The sequence below is a fragment of the Colobus angolensis genome, unplaced genomic scaffold, assembly GCF_000951035.1.
Source record: "Colobus angolensis palliatus isolate OR3802 unplaced genomic scaffold, Cang.pa_1.0 Scaffold40, whole genome shotgun sequence".
In the NCBI taxonomy this organism is placed as follows: domain Eukaryota; kingdom Metazoa; phylum Chordata; class Mammalia; order Primates; family Cercopithecidae; genus Colobus; species Colobus angolensis.
In genome coordinates, this window is record NW_012117377.1 from 3,503,731 (window position 1) to 3,530,255 (window position 26,525).

At 38.4% G+C, this 26,525-nt stretch overlaps 1 protein-coding gene across 1 annotated transcript in view; it reads left to right on the forward strand.

The window, feature by feature from the left end:
* The window catches only part of WDR64 (WD repeat domain 64), a 170,317-nt gene that overhangs the window by 5,340 nt on the left and 138,452 nt on the right, over window positions 1–26,525 (forward strand). The window contains exons 2-6 of the mRNA XM_011955769.1: window positions 4,008–4,138; window positions 13,047–13,149; window positions 16,371–16,474; window positions 21,263–21,373; window positions 25,263–25,477. Of these exons, the coding sequence (XP_011811159.1) occupies window positions 4,008–4,138; window positions 13,047–13,149; window positions 16,371–16,474; window positions 21,263–21,373; window positions 25,263–25,477 (664 nt within the window). The remainder of the gene's footprint in view (window positions 1–4,007; window positions 4,139–13,046; window positions 13,150–16,370; window positions 16,475–21,262; window positions 21,374–25,262; window positions 25,478–26,525) is intronic.

The window sequence follows — 26,525 nt, forward strand, 5'->3', positions numbered from 1 at the left end:
AAAATTTTAAAAAGGGTTGATCAATTTTAGCACTATTGGCATTTGGGACTGGGCAATTCTCTGTTGTAGGGTTGTCTTGTGCACTGTAGGGTGTTAAGCAGCATCCTTGGCCTCTACTCACTAGATGCCAGTAGCACACCTAATCCTAGTTGTGACAGTCAAAAATGTCTGCAGTCTTTGCCAAATGTGTGTGTTTGTGTGTGTGTGTCTGGGGATGGAGGTGAGGTGCAAAGTCTCCCCTGGATAAGAACCGCTGCTCCAGATTCCTGCCTTTCCTTCACTTACCACTTCTGCCCCCAAAACTTCCAAACCATTAGCAATCTTTACTATTCTGCTACTTCCAACCATATCTTACCATCTCCACTACTATCTCTAGGGTGCCTGTATCCTCGGGTGCCATTACCATCCAACTGGGGACACTTTCAAGATTGAAAGGGAGTGTTATTAATAATTTTAAAAAGAGGCATAAATGAGACTTTCCACGGTAGCCCAGATGTGCATTCACCCTCAGTGTTACCCTGGCCCAAACCTCCAATTTCTGAAGCCTACACTAATGCAATTACCCTCTACTAGTTTTATATCTTTCCATCTGGCCTCCTTGCAGCAGCCAGTGTGCTTTAAATTTTTTTAAAGGCATATTGTATCATTTCACCCCATAAAACACCCCAATGACATCTTACCATCATGCTTAAAAGAAAATACCAGCTTCTGACTCTAGCTCTGCGCTCCTTGGCCCCAGTCTCACCTCAGCACTTTCTGCAGTCCTCACTGTAGGTACTTCATGCCTACTGACCTTCTTGGAACATGCCAAGCCTGTGCAGCAACAGGCCTTCGTGTTGATCAGCCTATGCCTAAAAGGCTTTTGTCTAGCTTTCTACATGGCTGACTTTTTTTTTTTTTTTTTGCTCATCAGGTCTCAGCTTAACTCTTTTACCCACCTCCTTAGAGAGGCCTTCCCTGAGGTCTACCCCTACCTGCCACCACCATACAACTCTATCACAGTTCCATACTGCTTTCCTTTTGTGTGTTTATTCTATTTTATTTATTTTGTTTGTTTATTTTCACTTTGTTACTGAGCTTGACATACATACAATAAAGCCCATAAAATGTACTCTTCTTAAGGAGGTAGCTCTGTAAATTTGAACCTTTGTAAACACACCTTTAGCCACCATCCAGATCAAGACAGGGAACATTTCTAGCATCCCAGAAAGTTCCCTCATGCCCTCTTGCAGCAATACTGCTTTTCACCTTATACACTGGTAACCACTCATGTGATGTCTATCTTTATTAATTAGCCTTGCCTGTCACAATCTGTAAATAGTTTGTTCACTTGTTACTTTTCTGATTTCCCACTGTAATATAAGCTTCCTGAGGGCAGGGATCTTGCTTATCTAATTTTCTGTTCTAAGCCCAATGTCTGGCTCAGTTCTTACACATAAGAGATACTAGTTATATTTTTAACTAAATAAAACCATCTGATCTTCTCTATTCAGTTTGAGAAAGCCTCACATCTAATTCCTTCTTGTCCTTAGATTCAATAGTCTTACCCCAGGGAATCACCAAATTTGACAAAATCAAGATTCAAGCAATGGGGTGTGTGTGTGTGTGTGTGTGTTTACATAGAGTTCAAGAACCAGTTAAGGATTGCTTGCCAGGCACAGTGGCTTCACACCTGTAATCCCAGAACTTTGGGAGGCTGAAGTGGGAGGATCACTTGAAGTTGGGAGTCTGAGACCAGCCTGGGCAACATAGTGAGACCCTGTCTCTGCTAAAAATAAAATATTAGCTGGGCATGGTTGTGCGTGCCTGTAGTCCCAGCTATTTGGGGGGTTGAGCTGGGAGGATCACTTGATCCCGGGAGGTAAAAGCTGCAGTGAGTCATGACGGCACCACTGCACTCCAGCCTTAGTGACAGAACAAGACCTTGTCTCAAAAAATAAAATAAAATAAAAGAATTGCTATTTGCTCACTTCCACCTTCCACTCAAGATGAATTCTAGCAAAGACTCCAATGGTGAAACTTTTTACAACAGGAAAAAAGCAACTCATTCTTGAATTTTTGCATTCCTGAACAAAACTCCTAAAATATCTTAAACAGAAATCATGGAGAATGTATCAAACGCAATAGTAAAATATTTCTTTTTTTTTTAGTAATACTTTAGCCAAAGGCCTGGTTATGTTTGCAAAGACAAGATCTTTTTTTTTTCTTTTAAGTTCAGGGGTACGTGTGCAGGATGTGCAGCTTTGTTACATAGGTAAACGTGTGCCATGGTGGTTTGCTACACAGATCATCCCATCACCCAGGTATCAAGCCCAACATCCATTAGCTGTTCTTCCTCTTGCTCTCCCTCCACACCCCCACAACCCTATGACACACCCTAATGGGTGTTGTTAGCCACCATGTGTCCTTGTGTTCTCATCATTCAGCTCTTACATATAAGTGAGAACATGTGGTGTTTGGTTTTCTGTTCCTTCATTAGTTTGCTAAAGATAATGGCCTCCAGCTCCATCCATGTCCCTGCAAAGGACATGATATCCTTCCTTTTCATGGCTGCATCGTATTCCATGGTATGTATATACCACATTTTCTTTATCCAGTCTATCATTAACGGGCATTTGTATTGATTCCATATTGTTGCTATTGGGAACAGTGCTGCAATGTGCATGTGCATGCATGTATCTTTATAATAGAATGATTTATGTTCCTTTGGGTATATGGTCAGTAATGGGATTGCTGGGTCAAATGGTATTTCTGCCTCTGAGTCTTTGAGGAATTGCCACACTGTCTTCCACAATGGTTGAACTAATTTACACTCCCACCAACAGTGTAAAAGCATTCCTTTTCCTCCCCAACCTCACCAACATCTGTTGTATTTTGACTTTTCAATAGTAGCCATTCTGACTGATAGGAGATGTTATCTCATTGTGATTTTGATTTGCATTTGTGTAATGACCAGTGATGATGAGCTTTTTTTCATATGTTTGTTGGCCACATGAATGTCTTATTTGAGAAGTGTTTGTTCATGTCCTTTGCCCACTTTTTTTTTTTTTTTTTTTTTTTTGAGACGGAGTCTCGCTCTGTGGCCCAGGCTGGAGTGCAGTGGCCGGATCTCAGCTCACTGCAAGCTCCGCCTCCCGGGTTCACGCCATTCTCCTGCCTCAGCCTCCTGAGTAGCTGGGACTACAGGCGCCCGCCACCTCGCCCGGCTATCTTTGCCCACTTTTTAATGGGGTTGTTCGTTTTTTTTTCTTGTAAATTTGCTTAAGTTTCTTGTAGATTCTGGATAGTAGACCTTTGTCAGATGGATAGATTGCAAAAATTTTCTCCCATTCTGTAGGTTGTCTGTTCACTCCGATCATAGTTTCTTTTGCTGTGCAGAAGCTCTTAAGTTTAATTAGATCCCATTTGTCTATTTTTGCTTTTGTTGCAATTGCTTTTGGTATCTTCATCATGAAATATTTGCCTATGCCTCTGTCCCGAATGATATTGCCTGGATTTTCTTCTAGAGTTTTTATAGTTTTGGGTTTTACATTTAAGCCTTTAATCCATCTTGAGTTGATTTTTGTAAATGGTATAAGGAAGGGGTCCAGTTTCAATTTTCTACATATGGCTATCCAGTCCTCCCAGCATCATTTGTTAAATAGGGAATCCTTTCCCCATTGCTTGTTTTCATCAGGTTTGTAGAAAACCAGATGATTGTAGGTGTGTGGTCTTATTTTTGGGTTCTCTATTCTGTTCCATTGGTCTTTGTGTGTGTTCTTGCACCAGTACTATGCTTTGAGTTACTCCAGCCTTGTAATATAGTTTGAAGTCAGGTAGTGTGATGCCTCCAACTTTGTTCTTTTTGCTTAGTATTGTGCAAAGACAAGGTCTTTAAAATGCAAATAAATCTGGTTTTTATAGATTGAGATAAGAAAATAGAAGGTTAGGAAATAAAAATTGTAGCTGACATACAAAAGGTAGTCCTTGGAATTTGATGAAAATGTACTGTACTTTTTTCAATGCAGATGCAATTGATTATGACAAGTTTTATGCATCAGTACAGAAGCTCTTTGGTCCAGATGTGAAGGATCAAGATGTGAAACGCTTTTACAGGAAACTGTGCAACAACACGGATGCATCTGCAGACTGGTGTGAGGTAGATTCATTTCATGTTCATAATATGAAATCTAGGTATTATTTTTCTAACTTTGGAATAAATAATTAAAACAAAGTGTTACTCCTATAGGGGTTGAACCACAATGTGCATGTGCCATGTTTCAATAAATGAAAGTGGGTAAAGTAGGTAACGATTTATCTGTATTATTAATAAACAACTCTTAAATCCTTTCAGACCAAGCTGCCAGTTGGAAGAGCTATACATGCCTCTAACAACAACCAGGATTTTAATGGTCTTCATTTCACTTTATAGGAGATATTTCTTTTCAATAGGTTCAATGTGCACAAATTTTCAGTGTATCTGAGTTATTAAGAGAAGAGGCTACAATTCACTACCTGTTATATTCCCTGAGTTGTTTTCTGATCACCATGGTATTTATTGTTAAAAAATTACATATATCCATACAGAAAAATTAAATAATTTTTATAGATTATCTGGTTCCTTAAAAAAATAAATGGAAATAGTAGACAAAAGAAAAAGCAAGAATCTAAGGGATCTGAATACCACATTTTATAAGCCAATGGATATGTGGAAGGAGAATTTAAATCCAAGACGCAGGAAAAATACATCTCTCTCAAACCATCTCAAAATTGACCACATTAGGCTAAAAAGAAATATTAATAAATTCTGATACAATAAATTAGAAGCCTAAAATAAAAGATCGCCAAATCCCCCACATCACCCAAATAAAAACCAAATTAATTAATTTTAGGAAAAAATTGCAAAAAAAAAAAAAGGTTTCTACAAAGCCTTTGAGGAATATAGAATTCCCATGTTGTATGCATGTTTCTATAATGTAGGAAAGGCTGAAAAGCTATCCAGCTCATTTTATGACATTAAAATAACACTGAATTGAACACAGACAAAATGTCAGGGAACTATAAGCCAATATTACTTATAAATTCTAAACTCCTAAATAAAATGTTAACAAGTTGAATCCAGTAGTGCATTAAAAATCATTTCTAAGTACAATTTACCTCAGCAAAGTAAGGGTGGTTCAATATTAGAAAAGCCAGAAACATCCTTCATTTAACAAGTCAGGAGAGAAAAAAATAATATGCTAATCTCAATCTAAGGTCAGCAAACTAAGGCCTATGGGCCAAATCTGGATAGACAGCCATCTTTGTTGTAAATAAAGTTTACTAGAACACAGCAATGCTCACTCATTTGCAAACTGGCCACGGTTGCTTCTGTGCTACAATAGAAGACTTACGTAGTTTTGACAGAGGCTGAATGGCCTGCAGGCCTAAAATACTTACTACCTAGCCCTTTTCGAAAAATGTTTGCAGACTTCTAACCTGAAAGTAAAGTAAAATTAAAAGTAAAAAAGGTGTCTAATAAGAACTCAATAGCCATCCTTGCTTTAAAAAGAAAAATAATCTTAGCGGAAGAGAAATAATAGAAAATTCCATTAATTTGAGAAAGGACTATAGACTATATTAGTATTCTACTGCTACTGTACTGAATTATCATAAATTTAGCAATGGGAAGAAATACGTATCATAGTTTGCATGGATCAGGAGTCTGGGACAGCTTCACTGGGTCCTCTGCTTGGGGTATCATAAGGCTGCAATCCAGCTGTTGGCAAGGCTGGGTTCTCGTTTGGAAGCTCCGCTAGGGAAGGATCCGCTTCCAAACTCATTCAGGTTGTTGGCAGAATTCAGTGCCTTGCTGTTGTAAGTCTGAGGACCTCAGCTTCTTGTTGACTGGAGGCTGCAGGCTTTCCTCTTGTCCTAGAAGCTGCCTGCAGCCCCCACCATGTGGCCCTCTATACTGGCAGTTCACAACTTTGCATCTTCAAGGCCAGCGGGAGAACTTTTCCCTCCATAGTCTGATAAGAGGAAATTTTATATAATGTAACATAATCGTGGGAGAAACAGCTCATCATATTTGTCATATTCTCTTAGTTAGAAGTAAGTCACAGTTTCCACCATATTTAAGGGATAGAGATGATACAAAAGTGTGACTTGTGCGTGTGGGAGGGAAGAGAAGGTCATTTTAGAATAGGTCCACCATAGAGACTTACCAGAAACATATTTAAGCAAGGATCATATTTCCTGCTGAAATACTAGACACAACCCCATTAAAATCGAGAACAGGAAAAGGATGCCTATTCTTCAACACCAATCTTCAACACTTTATTGGAGGTTGTAAGCCATGCAAAGAGGGGAAAAGGGCAAGAAATAGAACTGATATGTAATCAATTATTTAAAAATACAAAATTCTCATTATTTGTGGATATTCTACCAAGAATGTCCAAGAGAATTATATGGCAAACTATTAGAACTGAGAGGGTTCAAAAGAGTTCGAAAAAGATACACATGGCAGAATCAATAATTTCCACAAACACCAGCAATAACCACCCTTCTCTCTCACCAAAACTAACTAGAAAATAAAAAGATTCCATTCACAAAAGCAACAAATAGGAGAAAGTATCATGGGATGACTCTATTGAAAAAAGACAGCAGAATAATCATTGAGAGGCTCAGTTTGTAAAGATACCAACTGTTCCTGAATTGACTTAAAATTTAATCTCACGCTTCTTGCCATTTCACGCTGAAACATGAAGACAGAGGGAAAGCTGGGCCTGACCCCCCCATCCCTTCTCTTGCCATTACTGGCTCCATCTACTATCATGAGGGGCCATGTGCTCACACATGGGCACCGCAGCCCACATGTCTAAGCTCTTCCATACCTTCACCTCCACAAATACTATCCCTTGGCCACTCCTCAGAGCTAGCAGTGTACATACCAATGGTGTGCAACTCTTTCTCATATGGTGGATAAGAGGCTTCACAGGCCTGAAAGCAGACTTGGCCCCTTTGGGGAGAGAATTCTGGGGTTTGAGGAATCTAGGGCATGGTTTAAAAGCATTATTACGGACCCCTGGTAGACAAGGGCCCATTAGCTTCCACAGAAAAGACTAGAGTGGGGCCGTGTAAAGCTGTGCTGTCCAACAAAGTGGCCGCTAGCCACATGTGCTACTTACATGTAAATTAAGTTAGAAATTCAGCTCCACAGTTGCACTAGTTACATTTCAAGTGCTCAGTATTCACATGTGGCTACTGGCTATTGTATGATACAGGACAGATTACAGAATATGTCCATCATTACAGGAAGTTCAACTGGACAGTGCCACTCTAAAGGCATAGGCCCCTTGCCCTGGGCCTACAAGCAACACTGCAAATGGAATCATGGCTATTTTTTTTTTTAAATATACTGATTCAATAAAGTAGAAGACATATATGTATTTAACAAGAACTCTTAGCCACCCAAAGATTTTGAGAAATCAAATGAAGAGTGAAACAGTCAGCTACTTTGCAGCCACACAGAAATGACCATTTTTTCCCTAAATCGTGTAAGTGTACAACATGAATGCATTGTTTTGTGCTTTTGTTCCAGGATCTAATCTCTATCACACTTTGTAAACCCTGTGGATATTCCCCCATAGATCGGTAACTTGAATGCAATGTCATTAAACTTGGGATAGATGTGATTCTGAGAATCACATTTTCTCACTGTTCTCTATTTTCTTATGAATATTTCTCACACACTCAATGGTTTATGTGCATGAATTTCTAATACAATCATTTTGGACCATTTAAAATGTGAAAATGTGCGTCTAACAAATGTTTCATGTCAATATAAAAAAATTATGCACATTTGGAAATTAGAAAAGTCTGTTCACATTTTATTACACACTGAGATTCAGAAAAGCAATGCTCTAAAGATAGTTCATAAATGCCAACAAATGAGACAAAGCACTCTGTGATAAATCCATTTACATGGAATTCTACAGTAACTGAGAATTTGGTCTCTGAATGAAATACTACTCTAAAGCAAATCCGATTTTTTTTTGTTTTGTTTTACAGATGAGGAAATCAAGCCTCATTCTCTCTGACATCTACTCCTTCTCTTTCCCTTTCTAGTTAGAACTTCCTTCTAACTTAATCTTCCTTCATTTGTAAAATGTGTTCTTTTTTTCAAGCACCTTCTTTTCAGCTTCTCATTTAATCTTCACAACAGCTGCACAATGTAGATTATGGAGGATATGTTATTGAAATGATAAAGATGAGAAAAATCACGAAAAGCTTAATTGACTTATCTAAAGCTGCACTGAAAGTCTGTTTTGGTCTTGGGGCTGAGATTTTTCTCCCTCTTTATGTAGTAAGTTCATGTGACATTATCCTGGGGCCAGGTGCGGTGTCTAATACCCGTAATCCCAGCACTTTGGGAGGCCAAGGCAGGAGGATTGCTTGAGCCCAGGAGTTTGAGACCAGGCTGACCAACATGGTAAGACCCTGTCTCTATGAAGAAGAAGAAGGAGAAGGAGGAGAGAAGAAGAAGAAGGCTTAAAAAAACCAAAACATATGACATTCTGTTACATCACTTGGGTTCCTATAAATTGTATGCAATTTTAATAGAAAAACTCATGGCCAGCCTCTGGCACGCTGTATGTATATAAAGAATCACTTGAGGTTTAAAAAAAAATAGGGCAGGAAGGTTCTTCTTTTATTGTCCTGTCATTTTTCTCACAAACTATTTGTGTCAATGCTCCTAAGGGGCATTTCTATTTCAAGCCATGTGACCTAACCTTTCTGGGCTTCACAGCCATCATCTGTAAAATGGAAATTCAATTCAAGGAGACTAACTTCATTTCAGTATGGATTACCTAGTGTTTTCTTAATCAGTTAATATTAATCTTATCAGGTAATAAAAACAAGATTTATTCTTTTAAACTCAGGCACAGACATACCAATCTTACTCCAAATATAAATCTCTTTGTGGTAGAAATGCCACAAAAAGTTGCACTTTCTTTTTCAAGATTTTTTGATGCAAAGACACTTGGAGAATTTGAAATTCATAGAATAATGAAATCTTATTACTCACCTAAACATTATCTAGACCTGCCCCTTCAATTTATAATGGAAAAAATTTAATGTAAAGAGATCAAAAGAAATATGACTGCCTTAAGTTTATAAAGCTAGTTCATGGAAGAGTCTGGTGCAGACACGGTCTACTTTTCTTACAATGCCATGTTGGTCTGGGTTTCCAGTGGGCAACTTATAAACACATTTTTTTTTAGAAGCACACTACAAATTAATCCAAAGAAGAGGCATACGACACCATATGGAATGCCTATAATTGTTTCCCTCCCAAAAGTGAATTTAAAGTGAATTATTATAAATCTAAAATTATATTTGCTAACTTCAAAAATGTTAAAAGAATGTTCCAGGATAGGTTGAAAAATAAGCTGCATGCAGGTTTTTATTTTCTTCTATTGGCTTTTTAATTTTCTCCATATGTTCTACAATGAACATATGTTCCTTATATAATCAGATGAAAATGAAGTTAAAAATGAATCACTTAAAGCATGGAGCAAGACTTTTAAATAGCATAGTTAAAATAAAATTAACATTCTAATAGTCATAATATATATATAAGTGATAAAATACTCAAATCTTGTCACAGGCAAAATTACTACACTGAACCTGAAAAGGTCGAAGGAGAAATTTGAGATCTTAGAGGCTATGGCTCATCACGGGAAAAAGGGGTATTTGCTGCTCTTTAACAACATTATTTGCTTGAAACATTTCCTTTCAAAATGTAAAACTTTCACTGTTGCTTCTGAAGGAGTTTATCTGTCATAATACCTAAATTTTTCTCAATAAATTCAAGTAATTTGATATTTTTCATATCCTTTGGAAGTTATTTTTTGGTAAGCATTGTAATAGTGTGTTATTTACAAGTGAAAGTAACAAAATTTATTATTTTCATAAGAGCATATGTGTACAATCTGCCATCTACCTACATGCAGATGTCATTATAAAATATATGCATCATAAAATGCATAGGTGATGTGTTGTTTGGGTAAGTAACAAAAATGCTTAGAGCGCAGTTTTAAATTAGCAAGGAAGATACTTGAATTCTGTTTCCTGTACTGTCTCTGGAAAAATTAGGAATTATAGTTACTCAAATGTTGACACTGATTGAGCTCCTTCCTGGCAATTGGTGCAATCTAAGTACTTGCTAATCTTTCTCATTACGAAGTAATCTAATCATGCACTTCCTCACTTAATCCTTACAACAGGGCATAACACGGGGATTATTACTGATTATCCTTATTTTACACATGGGAAAGACTCAAGTACAGAGAAATTAAGGATCTTGCATGAGGTCATGTGACTAGTAGACAGCAGAACCAAGATTTGGACCCATGACCAATTCCTAAAGCACTGAATACTTCCTCGCATAGGACATTGCTCCTGAATTTCTTCTCACATCTGTTCTTAGACACTTGATGCCTTGGCACTATCCCCACAACAATTAAAATAAAGTTAAATGACTGACTGCAAACCGCTCTTTGAGTATGGGTATCACTGATGTAGGAGACATAATTTCAAATTAGATGACAGCATATATGATGTGGAGTTCTCTCATCTCTGATAAACACTGGAATTCTTTAATGTAGAAACAAAGAATCATCATCACCATTATCATTACACATTCTCTGAAAATTATTATTTCACACTATTCTCTGAGGTTAAATTTGCTGCCAACATTTATCAATTGTCTACTTTGCATAAGTCATTTAAATTGTACCAAGTTGTGTTTATAAAACGAGGGCAGGAGAATTGCTTGAACCCGGGAGGCGGAGGTTGCAGTGCGTCGAGATCACACCACTGCACTGCAGCCTGGGTGACAGGGCAAGACTCCGTCTTAAAAAAACAAAAACAAAAACAAAAAAACTACCCTTAAAGACAGGCTACTGTTCTCATTAGAGGCTGTGGTCTGGATATAATGTGTCATTTATTTTTCTCTCTCCCATGAGGCCTTCTCAGTGTAGGCTTTCCAATGATAACAATAGCTAATGTTTTAAAACGATTACTATATGCCAGGCACGGTGCAAAATGCTCATTTTGACATGACATGATGTCATCCATCATGTCATTTAAACCTCAATAAAACAAAACAAAAACAAAATTCAGAAGTTTGTTCTTTTGTTCTACTGATGAGGAAGTTAAGACTTCAGAAGGCGAAGGTATTTTTCCAAGTAATGACTATCAATTCCTTGTATAGTCTGAACCCTGACCCTGGACCACCTGACTCAGCAGCACGCACTCTTTGCCATAAAGTGGTATCGTGGGTTCGAATGATACAGGGCTGAGGTACAGATCGATACAGAATTGCTAACTGAATAATGCATCAATGAATGATGACAAAGATTGCAGTACCAAAACCTTCCTGTCCGCTCCAACATAGATCTATTCATTTTCCTTTTCTTTTCTCAGTTGGTCAGAGGGAATTTGATATTAAACCTAGAGGTTTCTGTGCCCATAAAAAATGAGCAATGATCTCTGAGAAGATAATAAGTTAAGTTTTTATGGAGTGCTAATTTTGCTGGTGGGAACAAGGGAAAATACAAGCAAGTCTCGATGAGCCTGATTTTCCCACAGAAGGGAATCGAACTGTGGAGAATAATTAGGGCAATTGTACGTTGGGAGGTTTGAATGAGGGGGAATGTAAATGAAGAAGTAGTAACATTTGTGAAGCAACTCATGATAGGACATAATGTTAAGCCATCATCTAGCATCTAAATCAATATTATTAAAACAAACTGGCATATTGCTGGTTTTGAGTTATTTCCAATTCAATCATTTAGTCACTAGTTCCTTTAAACTCAAAGTATGGTCTCATGAAAAGCTTGTTAGAAATGCAGATTCTTAGACTCACCCCAGACCTACTGAAGCCAAATCTGCATTTTAACAAGATACCCGGGTGGTTAGTGTGCACACTGAAATTTCAAAAGGACTCCTCAGTTCATTTCGTGCATTCAACGTTATGAGAAATACTGATATACTAATTATATGACTTTTATAAGCATTTTATTAATTAAAAAATTTAACTACCTAATTATTTTTAAGTTCGCTCATTATAAGAATTTTACTTCTGTTGGTTAATTAATATGACAATTGAACAGCTATCTTATTTTCTTCATTTTTTAGTTATATAATTTGACAGTTTATTCACAAATAAGAACTCTTCTTCATGACGTTTCATTTTTTATTTTTTTTCATAGCAATTTATTCTCATGCAATGCCTAGACAGTAGGATTTGGAACACTTAAATAAAGAAACTCTTAAATTCCCACCAACAGGGATAAAGAAAAAAAAAATCTAGCCCTGAAAATTTCATGGAAAATGGGTAAGATAGTCATTTGAGAGTGGCCAGACTCAGTGTCACAGTTCTTAGTAGGACCCTGCATGATGAAGACTGATTTCATTTCCAAATAAGTGCCAGCTCCGAGTAGACCTATCAGTCTGAGCGTCAGATCTATTGAAAAGAAAAATGAGTAACTGCTCAAAAATCATGCATTATCAGTGTACAGTTTGTTGAATATATTAAACCAGGGGTCCTCAACCCCAACAGTCCGTGGCCTGTTAGGAACTGTGCTGCACGGCAGGAGGTGATCAGTGCGGGAGTGAGCATCACTGCCTGAGCTCCGTCTCCTCTCAGATCAGCAGTGGCACTGGATTCTCACAGAGCGTGAACCCTGTTGTCAAGTGTGCGTGCAAGTGATCTAGATTGCGTGCTCCTTATGAGAATCTAGTGCCTAATGATCCGAGGTGGAAGAGTTTCATCCTGAAACCATCCCTTGCCCTGGTCTGTGGAAAAAGTGTCTTCCATGAAACTGGTGCCTGGTGTCAAGAAGGTTGGGGACCGCTGTATTAAATGTCTCCTGGTATAGGGAACCCCTGACATTCACAAAGCAAGGTGCTGGCTGTTAATACTAATTAGACTTTAAATTCAGCCAACATGAAATCTGTTACTTTACAGTTAATTCTGAGGCATGGTGCATATTTATACGTGCTGTTTGGGATTTCAGATCTTTGGATACTTCTCCTCTAAAGAAGATCCTATTACTTCCCAGTTGGATGAAGAAAATTTGGTTTTCTTTGTGTCTAGAAAACGGCGAATTTTAATTTCAGGTGACATTTTAATTTTCTCTTCCAAATTAGTACGAGTTTTAATATTTTTCTCAAGAGTAAATATTGGGACTATATGTTTCCATAGAATCACTTTTCATTTTATGTATTTGTTCAATGCTTTATCACTGGGTGTCGGGGTGGTAAGAGTTTCATATGCAGTATCAGAAGAAACTCTATGACTATTGAAATTGAAATATTATAATTGCTTTGAAGGACACTAAATAGAGAATGTGATGGGAGAAAATTCACATTTTCCTGAAAAAGACTCAGATTTCCAGTGAAAACTCTCTGCAGTGATGTCACAATAATGCAAGCTCCAGGAAAAGAAGTCACGTTTCTTTTAAAGTATTCTTCAAATTAAGTTTTTGAGTTTTCACTAAATGTGACTCTTCCATTCACTCTCATCTACCCGTGATTATCTTAAAGAAGTTTAATCTGACATCTCTTGAGAGCTTGGGCCAGTCACGGAAGGGCATTGTCCCCAGTCTGGGAAGTCTCCAATGTATGTGTTCTTCATTTTCAACTCTGAGCCTGGGACCCAGGACCTCCCATCCCTCTCCACTCTTAACACCCTGGGTTTTCTTCTCCTTCTTCCCTCCATGATGGGAGGAGGTCAGGAAGAGGGAAGACAAACCTTCAAACCTACTCCTGTCTTCCAGCATTTCCTCCCATATTCTGAAATGAAGGTCAAATGTGATGTCTCTTAAAAAAGCACCTGGAGGCTGGGCACGGTGGGTCATGGCTGTAACCCTGGCACTTTGGGAGGTCAAGGTGGGTGAATCACCTGAGGTCAGGAGTTCAAGACCAGCCTGGCCAACACGGTGAAACCCCATCTCTACTAAAAATGCAAAAATTAGCCAGCCATGGTGGTGCACACCTGTAGTCCCAGCTCCTCGGGAGGCTGAGGCAGGAGAATCGCTTGAACCCCAGAGGTGGAGGCTGCAGTGAGCTGAGATGGCACCACTGCACTCCAGCCTCGGTGACAGGGCCAGACTCTGTCTCAATCAAACAAACAAACAAACAAAGCACCTGGAATGCTTTCTGAGCCAAACCCATCTTCACCCTTGACTTTTCCTTAGCCTAACCACAGACCTCAACAGAGCCTGGCCTCTGGCCATGGGAACTAGAAAGCAAAAACAAAAACACAGACACAAAAGGGCTATCCCTCCTGCCACTGAGCTAAGGAGGGGCCCCAGAGCAGGGGAGAAGTGTTGCTGGCAGCCTATGTTAGAGCTTTGAAAGTATTTTTCTAGATGGCAGTTGCATTCTATAATTCATTTGTCATTCAACAAATATTTGTTAAAGTCTACTATGTAGGCCAGATACCTTTCCAAATGCTAGAGACACAGCAGTGAACAAACAGACACAAATCCCTGACCTCATGGAGTTTACATTCCAATCGGGAGAGGCAGACAACAACAAACATTAAACAAGTAAAATGTACAGTATGTCAGATGGTAATACATGCTATAGGACAAAAAGTAAGCAGGTTGTAGGGAAAATAAAGCAGGAATGTGGGAAGCAGAAGGTGGTTTGAGAGCAGGAGCATGGTGTTCGATAGGGTGGTCAGGGAAGTCCCCGCTGAGAAGGTGAAAAAGATCCATAGAAAGTGAGAGAGAAAACCATGTATTTCAGGTAGTGGGGAGAGTGGTGGAAGCTAAGGTTGGAGAGGCAACAATGGGAGTGGGGACAGATGTATTGGGACTTGTAAGACATGCTGAAGACTTCTGAATGAGGCAGAGAGCTACAAGGGGGCTGTGGATAGAGGAGAGGAGTAACCTGAGTTATCCTTTATATTCTATTCTAGCTTCTGCATTTAAAATAGTCTGTAGTGTGGAAGGGGTGGAAGCAAAGAGAATGATGGTGGCTTGCAATAGGGCAGTATTCCTCCATCTTTTTTTAAAAAATTACTGACCCCTACGGAGCCTCTTTAGACTTTTTGCTCCTAATTGCCTTCGCCTCTGCCTTATCTTGCTCCATGCCATTTTAATGCCTCAGGCATTAATTATTAAGTGAATCCAATTATATACTACATGCATATCTGCACTTTCTGCACGAAAGGAGTAAAATGTATTCATGTTCCCTCCATGAACTAATTTGTACCCATTTGGGGGCAATATCTTCTCTGTTGAGATACACGGATGAGGGTGGTAATACGAGGGTATGACACCTGTTCACTTGCCTTTCTTTCCTAAGAGTTTGCAATTATAAAAATTAAGTACCCTGGAAGAAATTCTATATCTATGGCTTTATCATTCAGGACATGGCCATAGAAACATGAAAGTGTCTAGCTAGCCACTTTTATTTTTGTCTTCAAACAAATTTTTTATTATGTAATAAAGGAGAGTAAAAAATACAGAATTATAAAAAGAAAAAAAAAAAAGAAAGTGTCTAGCTAGTCTTTTTTTTTTTTTTGTCAAAAGGCACTTTTTTTTTAAAAGCCTTAATGACAGCTCTAGTTTCATTCTTTTACACTGAAAAGCCTGAGATAGTATTAAGTTTTTGTCATGTGTAAACCACAATGGTGAGAGTTCAAAGAAAGGAGTCCTAAGAGATGTGAAATATCTCAAAAAAGAAATGATTCCAAATGATGTTTGGGAAACGTGTTCTCTGTGAAATGTGCACATGCACGTGTATGTGTGGGGGGTGGGTGGGTGCGTGTCTTGCATTTTCTCTGGGAATTAATGCACCACATTTAGTTAGAAAGCTCTATATATGCCAATTAATATCTCTGAGGATCATTAAAACACAATGGTTGCTGGGTTTTATGGTTTTATTCTACTTTAATTTTTAAGTAACTTGGGGCTTTCTAGCAAAAAAGCTGTTTATCTTTTGTTGTTGTTGTTGTTTTGTTTTTTGAGACAGGGTCTCACTCTGTCACCCAGGCTGGAGTGCAGTGGTGCGATCACAACTCACTGCACCTCAACCTCCCGGGCTCCAGAGATCCTCCTACCTCAGCTTCCTGAGGAGCTGGGACTATAGGCATGACCAACCACACTCAGCTAATTTTGTATTTTTCGTAGAAATGAATTTTGTCATGCTGCCTAGGCTGGTATCAAACTCCTGGACTTGAACAATCCGCCTTCCTCAGCCTCTCAAAATTCTGGGATTACAGGTGTGAGCCACTTGTGTCTGGCCATATCTTTTTTTTTTTAAACAAGCCTAATGAGTTTCAGCATCTTTACTGCTGAAAGTTGAAATTAATATTATGCTGTTGACAGGTAGTAGAAGACGAGATGTGATTAAGGGCATTGTCAAGATACCTCACCTGGATTTACTAATAACAGCTACTCAGAAAGGATTAATAACAGTTTTTAATAACCAGGTAATTTCTTTTTCTTTTTCTAACTGAAGGATTCATTTTACAATAACCAGGTAATTTAAAAGCTTGGATTTCTTTCTCCCTCCCTCTTTCCCTCCCTCCCTCCCTCCCTCCTTCTCTTCCTTCCTTCCTTCCCTCCTTCCTTCCTTTTCTTCCTTCCTTCTTTCCTTCCTTCCTCTCTCCTTCCTCCCTTCTTTCCTTCCTCCCTCCCTTCTTTCCTTCCTTCCTCCCTCCCTCCCTTTCTTCCTTCCTTCCTCCCTCCCTCCTTCCTTTTCACCCTTCCTCCTTCCTTCTTTCCTCTCTTCCTTCCTCCCTCGCTTCTTCCTTCTTTCCCCCCTCCCTTCTTCCTTCCTTCCTTCTTCCTTCCTTCCTCCCTCCCTCTCTCTTCCTTCCTTCCTTCCTTTGTTCCTTCCTTCCTTCCTCCCTCCCTCCCTCTCTTCCTCCCCTCCTCCCTTCTTCCCTCCTCCCTCCTCCCTTCCTTTTCTCTCTTTTGGTTTGTCTCTGCATTATATATATGTATCAGGTACAGCAGAAACTATAAATTGTATTTTAGAGTTATTCCAAAAAAAAACCCCAAATATTTAGTAATGAGGAGGCTGCTGTGCCCTGTGGCAACTCTTTGGAACTGGTGACTGCATTTGGCATTGTTCCTCAGGGTGTCATATCGAACCATGTGGCATCAACACAATTAAAAGATGCTCCTGGATAATGTCTCAGTTAAAATCAGAAACACTCATGAGCCAAGTGATTAATAAAAGGTCCCATCAGGAACTTTGGACTTGAAATAAAAATGAATTGCTCAAATTCCAGCCCTGCTGTTTTACTAATTATGTCATTAAGTAGGGAGCTTAGCGAATCACTTACATCTTTCACATCTCTTTTTTTTACATCTGTAGAATGAGGACAATAAAACCTGTCCTCCCTCAAAGGGCTGTAGTGAAGGTCAAATGAGAGAATGGGTGTAGAAACACTTTATGAACAATAAATCCCCACATGAATGTAAGGCTTTGCTATTATCAATGTCATTTCTAAATTTGTAAGTTTTGGACTTTCACTTTAATGTAATATGTTACAATATATCCTACATAATATTTTGCTATGAAAATAAAAGGTAAATCTTTGGTGTTATTTTAAAAATCCTAATGATTAGTTCATTTCCAACTAGAAACAAGCTTTATGCAAGTAAAATATCTTTGAAATAATCACTATGTGATTAAAATTTTTCACAGAATTTTCAGTTCTTCAGTAATCTCCAGTTCAGGGAATCTTTCCAAAGTTGAAGTCACAGACAGCCAGATTCTGTCAGAGGTGGGGGCTGTGTGGGCCCTGGAGGTGGTGCAGTGAGGGATGCAGAGTGTGGGCGTGGAGTCTGGGCTCCAGCCTCGCACTAACACTTAGAGCTGTGTGTGTTATTTAATATCTGCATGCCCTGGTTCCTCATCCAAAATCATAGACCTTCCTTCTTGCTGTTTGAGTTAATACTAATGAAGTGCGAGCATCATTAGAGTTCCTCAGTAAATGTTGGCAATTGCTATAATAAACAAATAATGTGAAAACAAAAATGAATTTGCCTCATTTAAATATGAAAACCTTCTCGATCTTTTTCTCTTGGTGCATTATTTACCTTCTCTTTTGTTACCTCAGAAATAGAACTAAGATGGTATCTAAAAAATAATAGGAGAAGGAAAATAATTATGTGCATACCAAAATATTCAGAATGACGTGAAATAAGTCAGGTGACATTATCACATTTCCAGAGATGCTTTACAAACATGCACATACACACAAAAGCTTATAGATGGGTACGTGTATACTCACAAATGTGCAAACACATATGTTTTTTATAAGATAATGTAACTGGAGAAAAAGATGGCTAAGAAATTAATGGTTTTGTTTTGTTTTTGTTTTTTGTAGAAACAGGGTCTTGCTGTGTTGTCCAGGCTAGTCTCGAACTTGTGGTCTCAAGCCATCCTCCCACCTCATGGCCTCCTAAATTCCTGGGATTATGGGAGTGAGCCATGTCCAGCCCAAAATTAATTATTTTGAGATTTGATACAGCAGGAATAAATATTGTTTTGATTGTTGCAAGCCTTACAAATATGACATATCATGTGAGAAAAGTTAAGCTGAAAGTGTAGGTCACAGGAGTGATTTATTAAAAGGTAGCCATTAACAACTCCAAATATCTTGGATTAATTCATAATTTAGGCTCTATCTGAAGTACAATAAATATAGTTCAGGATTTTCTTGATGATATAAACATTAAATGTTATTAATAAAAATTCAAAATATATCTATAAGGATTATGAAACTTTTAAAGCAGCTGAGAGGACTTTAAATAGGTGACTTCCACTAAAGATATATATAGAGAAAGAGAAGCAGAAACCGCAGGTGTTCTGTTCTGCTACTCACCGGTTTTCTCACAGCTATGTATTTTTCCCATCTAGAAGTCAGTCCCGGGTTAGAAAAGCCTTTTTGAACTCTTCAGATGAAAGACAGCCTGTGGGTAGCCATGACTAACAGCTTTAGTGATCTCTCTGATCTACTTTCTCTGTTTCACATCATCCGTTTCTTCTGGGCCACTGTTTCCTAGATATTTCTCAAGGCCATCTGAGCATGTAAAAGAAACAAGGTCATTGAAATACTTCAACTACTTGCCTTCATCTTGGGAGCAATTTCCATGCCACAAGAGTAGGAAAGGCTGCTCATGTATACACTAGCTCTCTGCATGGGATAAATCTGTGGTTCTTAACTGGTGTAGTACCCAGTGCATATATATTCACTCAACAGGTGCTTATTGAATAAAAGAGGAAGCCCACTGGGTAAAATGTTCTTTTAAGTCTCAACTTGGACAGATAACTTTAAATGAAAAATGGTAGTTTTTCTCAATCACTCTATTTAGTAACTACTCTTGCCGTTGCTGTTAGATTATTTTGCATTCCTATTTTTTGGCATCAAATGTTGCTCCAAACAACTAAAAAAAAAAAGAGATGTAGTTTGCATAAAGAAGGAAGAAAATGATTAGTGAAGTGTAAGACTTTTAACAGCACAGTCACCAGGTTTAACAATGAGCCACAAAGGTATAAGCCTTGCTCACAGCAAACGGTTTGCATTATTCCAGAGAGCTAGCTGTTTCAGGAGAAGGAGAAACAGGGAGGAGACTTACAGAGCGTAGAATGACAACTGAGATTAAACCAAGAAGATTCTGTGTTGTTTTAGAGTCAGCATTTTCATCTTTAATTGTAGTGTCAACTAGATTTCATTACTCTCTTCCTTTTTCGTAGATGAGAGTTCAGACCAGCACCAATGTTACAGTAAGTACACTTTAACAATTCCTAACGAAGTCAAGGTTAGGGCGATGGTGATGGTTCCTTCACAATTGATTAAAATCTCAACGAAGTCATGAATAGACTCTGGATGTATATTTCATATATTATACATTTGTGTTTACTGACTCGGATCAAAACCAAGTCTTGAGCAACAGCAAAGAGGACCCAGGTCTTGCTTTCCGGAGTTAAACTGACTGCAGAGAATTGCTTGGAAACTGGTCACTCCTTGGAAGCTTCAATTTAAAAGCTTCTCAGTTTTTCTGAGCATCTGTTATCGGAGAATGTAAAGAATGGATACAACCCAAGTTGTAAGAACAAGGAGGTAGCCCATGAAAATAATTAGAAAATATTTTTATTTTAAAGTTGAATACAACATTAAAAGTTTGAGTACAATTCTGTAATTTATTTAATCCACATCACTAATCGGAATAGTAATTGCAGCAGATGTTGTAAAGCTATAGTGACTTGCTTGCAGAATCTCATTATGGATTTACGAGAGCTGGGAGAATGCCTGACTTTTTCATTGCTTGCACGCACTGAATACCCTGCACTACAAAGGAGGCTGCCATGCTTCCTGGCAAAGGAGTCTGGATTCTCTGTAAACTTCTGAACCTCCATTTTTTTTTTTATACTTTAAGTTCTAGGGTACATGTGCACAACATGCAGGTTTGTTACATATGTATACATGTGCCATGTTGGTGTGCTGCACCCATTAACTCGTCATTTACATTAGGTATATCTCCTAATGCTATCCCTCCCCCCTCCCCCCACCCCACAACAGGCCCCAGTGTGTGATGTTCCCCTTCCTGTGTCCAAGTGTTCTCATTGTTGAACCTCCATTTCCTAAACTGGGGGTGGGGGGGAAGCCAACCCTGGAATTTCTAACAGGTTTTACAGAATGTTGGAGGCCATGCCTGAAATGCATGTAGCACTCACAAATGGAAGCTTCTGTTTCTGTTAAGGAGTGTGTTGTTGATATTACAGATCCTAGCCATGCCAGCTTGGTGTCTTTAGGTAGGACACAAGAAATTCTCCTTGGTCTCCACTTACCATGGACCAGGTAATTACCAAAGTCTTTGTTTTCTAGCATGGGGACAGGGCTGGAGAGCTCGCTTAATCAGTGTCCTAAATCTAGTCTCCCAGTGCCCATGTGAGGAAACGGCCTCACAGCAGTGAATAGTGCACAAAGATGCTCCACGAACTGCTGTGTGCTTCCAGGGAGCAATCCTATCGCTAACTGAATCATTCTCCAGCTGACAGTACTGAGACACTCAGGGTAAGGGTGAAAGGGGAAAAGATGGGAGCCTGTATCCAAGATGCTCAGACAGGATGTACTGTAAGGCTTCTCTGTAATAAGGCAGCAAAATGGGGCTTTTAGTGTGACTAACCTGCCCTTTGTTAACCATCACCAGGTCACAGAAGGAAATGCATTATATCCCCCACTTCTCTGCTTTTCTATCAGGACACCTCCTGGATTACAGGCTGTGATTACCTCTTGCAGTTGAAACGAATCGTAGCCACAACAGAAAGGACCATTATTGTCTGGGATTATAAAGCTCAAGGGAGCAGCCAGGTATTGTGCCAAGAGAAATACTCAAAGAAATGAGATTGTCTTTTCAGTAGTGGTACAGCATGAGCAGTCCACTTTCTCTATCGAACATCAGTTTCTTCATCTATAAAATGAGAGGATTTAAGTAAGTAGTCTCTTAGATCAAGTTCAGCACGTATATTCTGTAATTAAAAGGGACTATTCTTTCCATTTAGTGTATATTTAGTTCAGTGGGGGTTGGGTTGTTTTTGAGTGAGGGAGTAATTCCTTTCTTCTTTCATGCCCTTCTCTGAATCCATGTATTATCTTTCTTTGGGTATACTCATGTTATCAAGTTCAAATCTTTTCTCCCAAGTCCAGCTTCATTAGGTGAGAAAATTACTAAAATCAAATGTCTAAGTCTGGCAAAACATCTAATGAGGCAGCCCTTCAGTGGCTGAGATGTTACCGCTTAACCAATCTATCATATTTATTGAGCATTTGCAGACATTTAGAAGTAAGGATTATGTTCTCTGCACTCAAACAAAACTCAGTCTTGAAGTTCCTCATGAATAAACATAATATATAATATGATGATACAGCAAATTATATGGTGCAACGGGGACTCGGGGAGGGTGAGATCACTGAGCACCAAGGTTATTTAAAAATGTCTTCAGGAAGCAGACTGACTTTGAAGGACATGGATGATTAAGAAATAAATTAACCTTCCTTCATGCCTTGCTTGTTCCTAGCCTTGGTAAAAAACTAACTTTCTTTTGCTATTTGTTCACAATGTTGTAACTAACTAGTGATGCCAGAATAATTTTAAAGATGGCAGCTTCTTGGTCAACGTACGTTATTATGTGCTGTGTTATAGACCAGGTTCATTAATTTCCAAACCCCTAAACTCCAAGATCCTGAACTTTGATCATAACCTCTTCTCCTAACGCTGTTCTGTTTCCACTCTTGCTTTTCAATCCCATAGAAGCCTCTAGTTCCTTGAAAACATCATGTTCCAGTCTTCACTCCCTCTCAACTCTTCTCTTCTTCCCTTCTTGTCTGCACCCTCTGGGGGTATCATCTGAGCTGGTCAGCCTCACCCTTCATTCTCTTCAATATTTGTCCTTCAACCTGGAGAGATGCCCTAGCCCTTCTCTGCTCCTTTACAGTGGCTAAGCACTGATGCAAAAGAACCAAACAGTGCTATTTGGCACAATTACAAACTTGGGGTCTGCAGACTCGGCTGGGCTCTCAGTGGCTTCCATCAATCTCTTTCTGGCCCTAACCAACTCACTGGCCCATTTCTTGTAAGTCATCCACAATTTCAATATTCTTCTCAGGCTTCTCCCTCTAGTATAAGGACTTGTTCTCTATTTTCCTGCAAAAAACTGAGTCTACTATCAGACTTGTCCTCTTTCAAATTCCAGTGCTTTCACCTACAGATTTAACTGGAAACCACATCCTTACTTTCGTCCTCTCTCTGAAGGCAAAATATCCTTGCATTTGACACTCCCTCCCCTCCTGTCTCGGCCACGACAAGGCTCTACAGCCTCCTCTCTCTCTCTTTCTTTAAAAATTGTTTAAACTTTTTTATTTCCATAGATTTGGGGGTCACAGGTGGTATCTGGTTACGTGAGTAAGCTCTTTAGTGGTGATTTGTGAGATTTTGGTGTACCCATCTCCCAAACAGTATGTACTGAACCCAATTTGTAGTCTTTTATCCCTTACCCCCTTCCCACCCTTTTCCCCGGGGTCCCCAAAGTCCATTGTGTCATTTTTATGCCTTTGCATCCTCATAGCTTAGCTCCCTCTTATGAGTGAGAATATATGATGTTTGGTTTTCCACTCCTGAGTTACTTCACTTACAATAATGGTCTCCAATTCCATCCAGGTTGCTGTGAATGCCATTAATTCATCCATTTTTATGGCTAAGTAGTATTCCATTGTGTATACATATATACCACAGTTTCTTTATCCACTCGTTGACTGATGGGCATTTGGGTTGGTTTCACATTTTTGCAGTTGCGAATTGTGCTGCTAGAAACATGAGTGAGCAAGTAGCTTTTACATATAAGGACTTCTTTTCCTCTGAGTAGATATCCAGTAGTGGGACTGCTGGATCCAATGGTAGTTCTACTTTTAGTTCTTTAAGGAATCTCCACACTGTTTTCCACAGTGGTTGTACTAGTTTACATTCCCACCAGCAGCGCAGAAGTGTTCCCTTTTCACTGCATCCACACCAACATCTATTATTTTTTGAGTTTTTTATTACAGCCATTCTTTCAGGAGTAAGATGGTATCATATTGTGGTTTTGATTTGCATTTTCCTGATCATTAATGATGCTGTGCATTTTTTTCCATATTTTTGTTGGCCATTTGTAAATCTTCTTTTGAGAACTGTCTATTCATGTCCTTAGCCCACTTTTTGATGGGATTGTTTGTTTTTTCTTGCTAATTTGTTTTAATTCCTTGTAGATTCTGGATATTAGTCCTTTGTCAGATGTACAGATTGTGAAGATTTTCTCCCACTCTGTGGGTTGTCTGTTTACTCTGCTGGCTTCTTTTTGCCGTGCGAAAAGAAGTTTAATTAAGTCCCAGCTATTTATCTTTCTTTTTATTGCATTTGCTCTTGGATTCTTGGTCATGAAATCCTTGCCTAAGCCAATGTCTAGAAAGATTTTTCCAATGTTATCTTCTAGAATTTTTATAGTTTCAGGTCTTAGATTTAAGTCCTTGATCCATCTTGAGTTGATTTTCGTATAAGATGAGGGATGAGGATCCAGTTTCATTCTCCTACGTGTGACTTGCCAATTATCCCAGCACCATTTGTTGAATAGGGTGTCCTTTTCCCACTTAATGTTTTTGTTTGCTTTGTTGAAGATAAGTTGGCTGTAAGTATTTGGGTTTATTTCTGGGTTCTCTATTCTGTTCCATTGGTCTATGTGCCTATTTTTACACCAGCGCCATGCTATTTTGGTGACTATGGCCTTATAGTATAGTTTGAAAAGAGATAGTGTGATGCCTCCAGATTTGTTCTTTTTGCTTAGTTTTGCTTTGGCCATGCAGGCTCTCTTTTGGCTCCACATGAATTTTAGGAATTTTTTTTCTAGTTTGGTGAAGAATGATTTCACTCTCCTGCTAGACTCCTTCCTCTTAACCTCCTCTAATCTTCCTCTCAGCCAATTCAGGTCCCAGATCAAATATCACTTTCTTTGGCCATGGGACCTGTTGTGGCCTTTTCAGTCACTGTGTATCAGAGCACTGTGATTTGTTTCCTTAAATGCACTTCTACCAGAATGGTAGCTCTACAAAGTCAGAAGCTGTCCTGTTCACCATTGCACAGTCGTGCTGCAGTAGTTCTTGGCACACAGAAGGAAATACATAGATAAATGTTTGTTGACTGAACAAATTTATAGAGACTGAATCACGGAAGAGCAATAGCTGTATAGCTTAGTGGCCCCATTCAATAGTACAAAATCAGCTTGACACATGCTAAATATTTCTGAATAAACTTGGATGGTAGGATAATTTTTCTTCTGGTGACTGCTTGGGACTTTGATATTTGATTTTCCTGTTTGCCACCCAGTTTTATGTCAATAGTCTGGTAACACCTGAATCTTGTTATGCTTACTTTAATATTTTCTTATAAATCCAAAAAAGGGTCATTTACAGTCACGCCTCAGAAAAATCTCATTACTTATTGGCCCAGGGGTAGGCACTCTACTCCTTTCTCCACAAAATACCCAAAATAACAGCGAGTGTTCTATAACTTTTATTTGGTTAATTTTTTTTTTCCGTCTCTCAAATTATCTTATACGATAGGAGTATCTACAATAAAAAACATTGGAAAGTGAAATTTTTGTCAAATAATAGGGAAGATATTTATTGAATAGAGCAAAGTAACAATTCATTAAAGTCATTTTTCTGTTTCTAGGAAAATTATTTTGTCATCAAGCCAATGGATCACTGCCTCCTGTGTGTGTGTGTGGTGCCTTTGCCTGACCATCTCTGCCAAGATGACATCCTCTTGGGGGATAATGGGGGTTTTGTGAACAGATTCACAGTCAACAGTGATGACTTTAGAATAAAGCAGTCAAGATCCAAAAGAAAATTACAAAATCAGGTCTTAGACTCAAAGAACTTTAAAAGGTAAGGGTATCATATGGCTAATTTAATTATTTTAATAATTATAGTCTTTTGTAAGTAAGCTTTATGGTGAAAAATGAAAAATGAGATTTAAATGATAGAAAATAAGAAATTAAGAAAAATTAAAGTAATATAAAAAATTAATTATAGTCATTGTTCATATATACACACACATATGCACACACACACAGTGAAATGCTTCTGGCCCCAAGAAGCTGTCAGTGTAATAGCTCCTAATTTAAGTGCTATTGACAACTAAAACTTGCAGGTACTTGAGTAGATTGAAAAGTTAAATGAAAAAGTTAAATAATGAAAAAAACTACAAAAATATATGTGACTAGTTACCAGCACTTGAATATGGGAAACATTCTAAAAATAAAAGCAATGGATATAGAATTCAAAGAAAAAGTGTCATAGATTTGACTATATACAAAGTAAAACCTCTGGACATCAAAAGATAGTATTTTAAAAGCAAACTGGAATAAACATTTGTGACAAATATGACAGACAACGGGTTGATATTTGTATTGGGTCGTAGAGTTCAATGAAAAGATATAATCCTCCAAGAGAAAAATAAGCAAAGGTCATGAACATGTAACTCACAAAGGTGTACACACTACAAATGGTCAATAAACATTTCAAAGTGATCATCAGAAAAAAATGCTAACAATAGTTATCCCCAACTGATAATTATTGTCTTCCTTATAACGGCAATGTCTTTAAACTTTTTGAGAAAGGTACATATTACTTTTATTAGCTGAAAAACCTAAATTTTATGTTAAATGGTCTTCCTTATTTATCAAAGAAGTGCAACTTAAAATCAGATACAATTTTTCACTTATAAAATCAGAAATGATTAAAAATGGGGAAGATGCTGTGACCCAGCTGTTCTCACACTGTTGGTGGTAAAACTATGAATTGGATCCACCTTTCCGGAAAGAATCTGGGAAGCTGTATCAAGTGCCTTCATAACCATTTATACACTGGGACCTAGTATCCGTATCTTCAAAAATCTTAAGTATGGTTATCATAGCTTCCCCCTTCTCTCCCC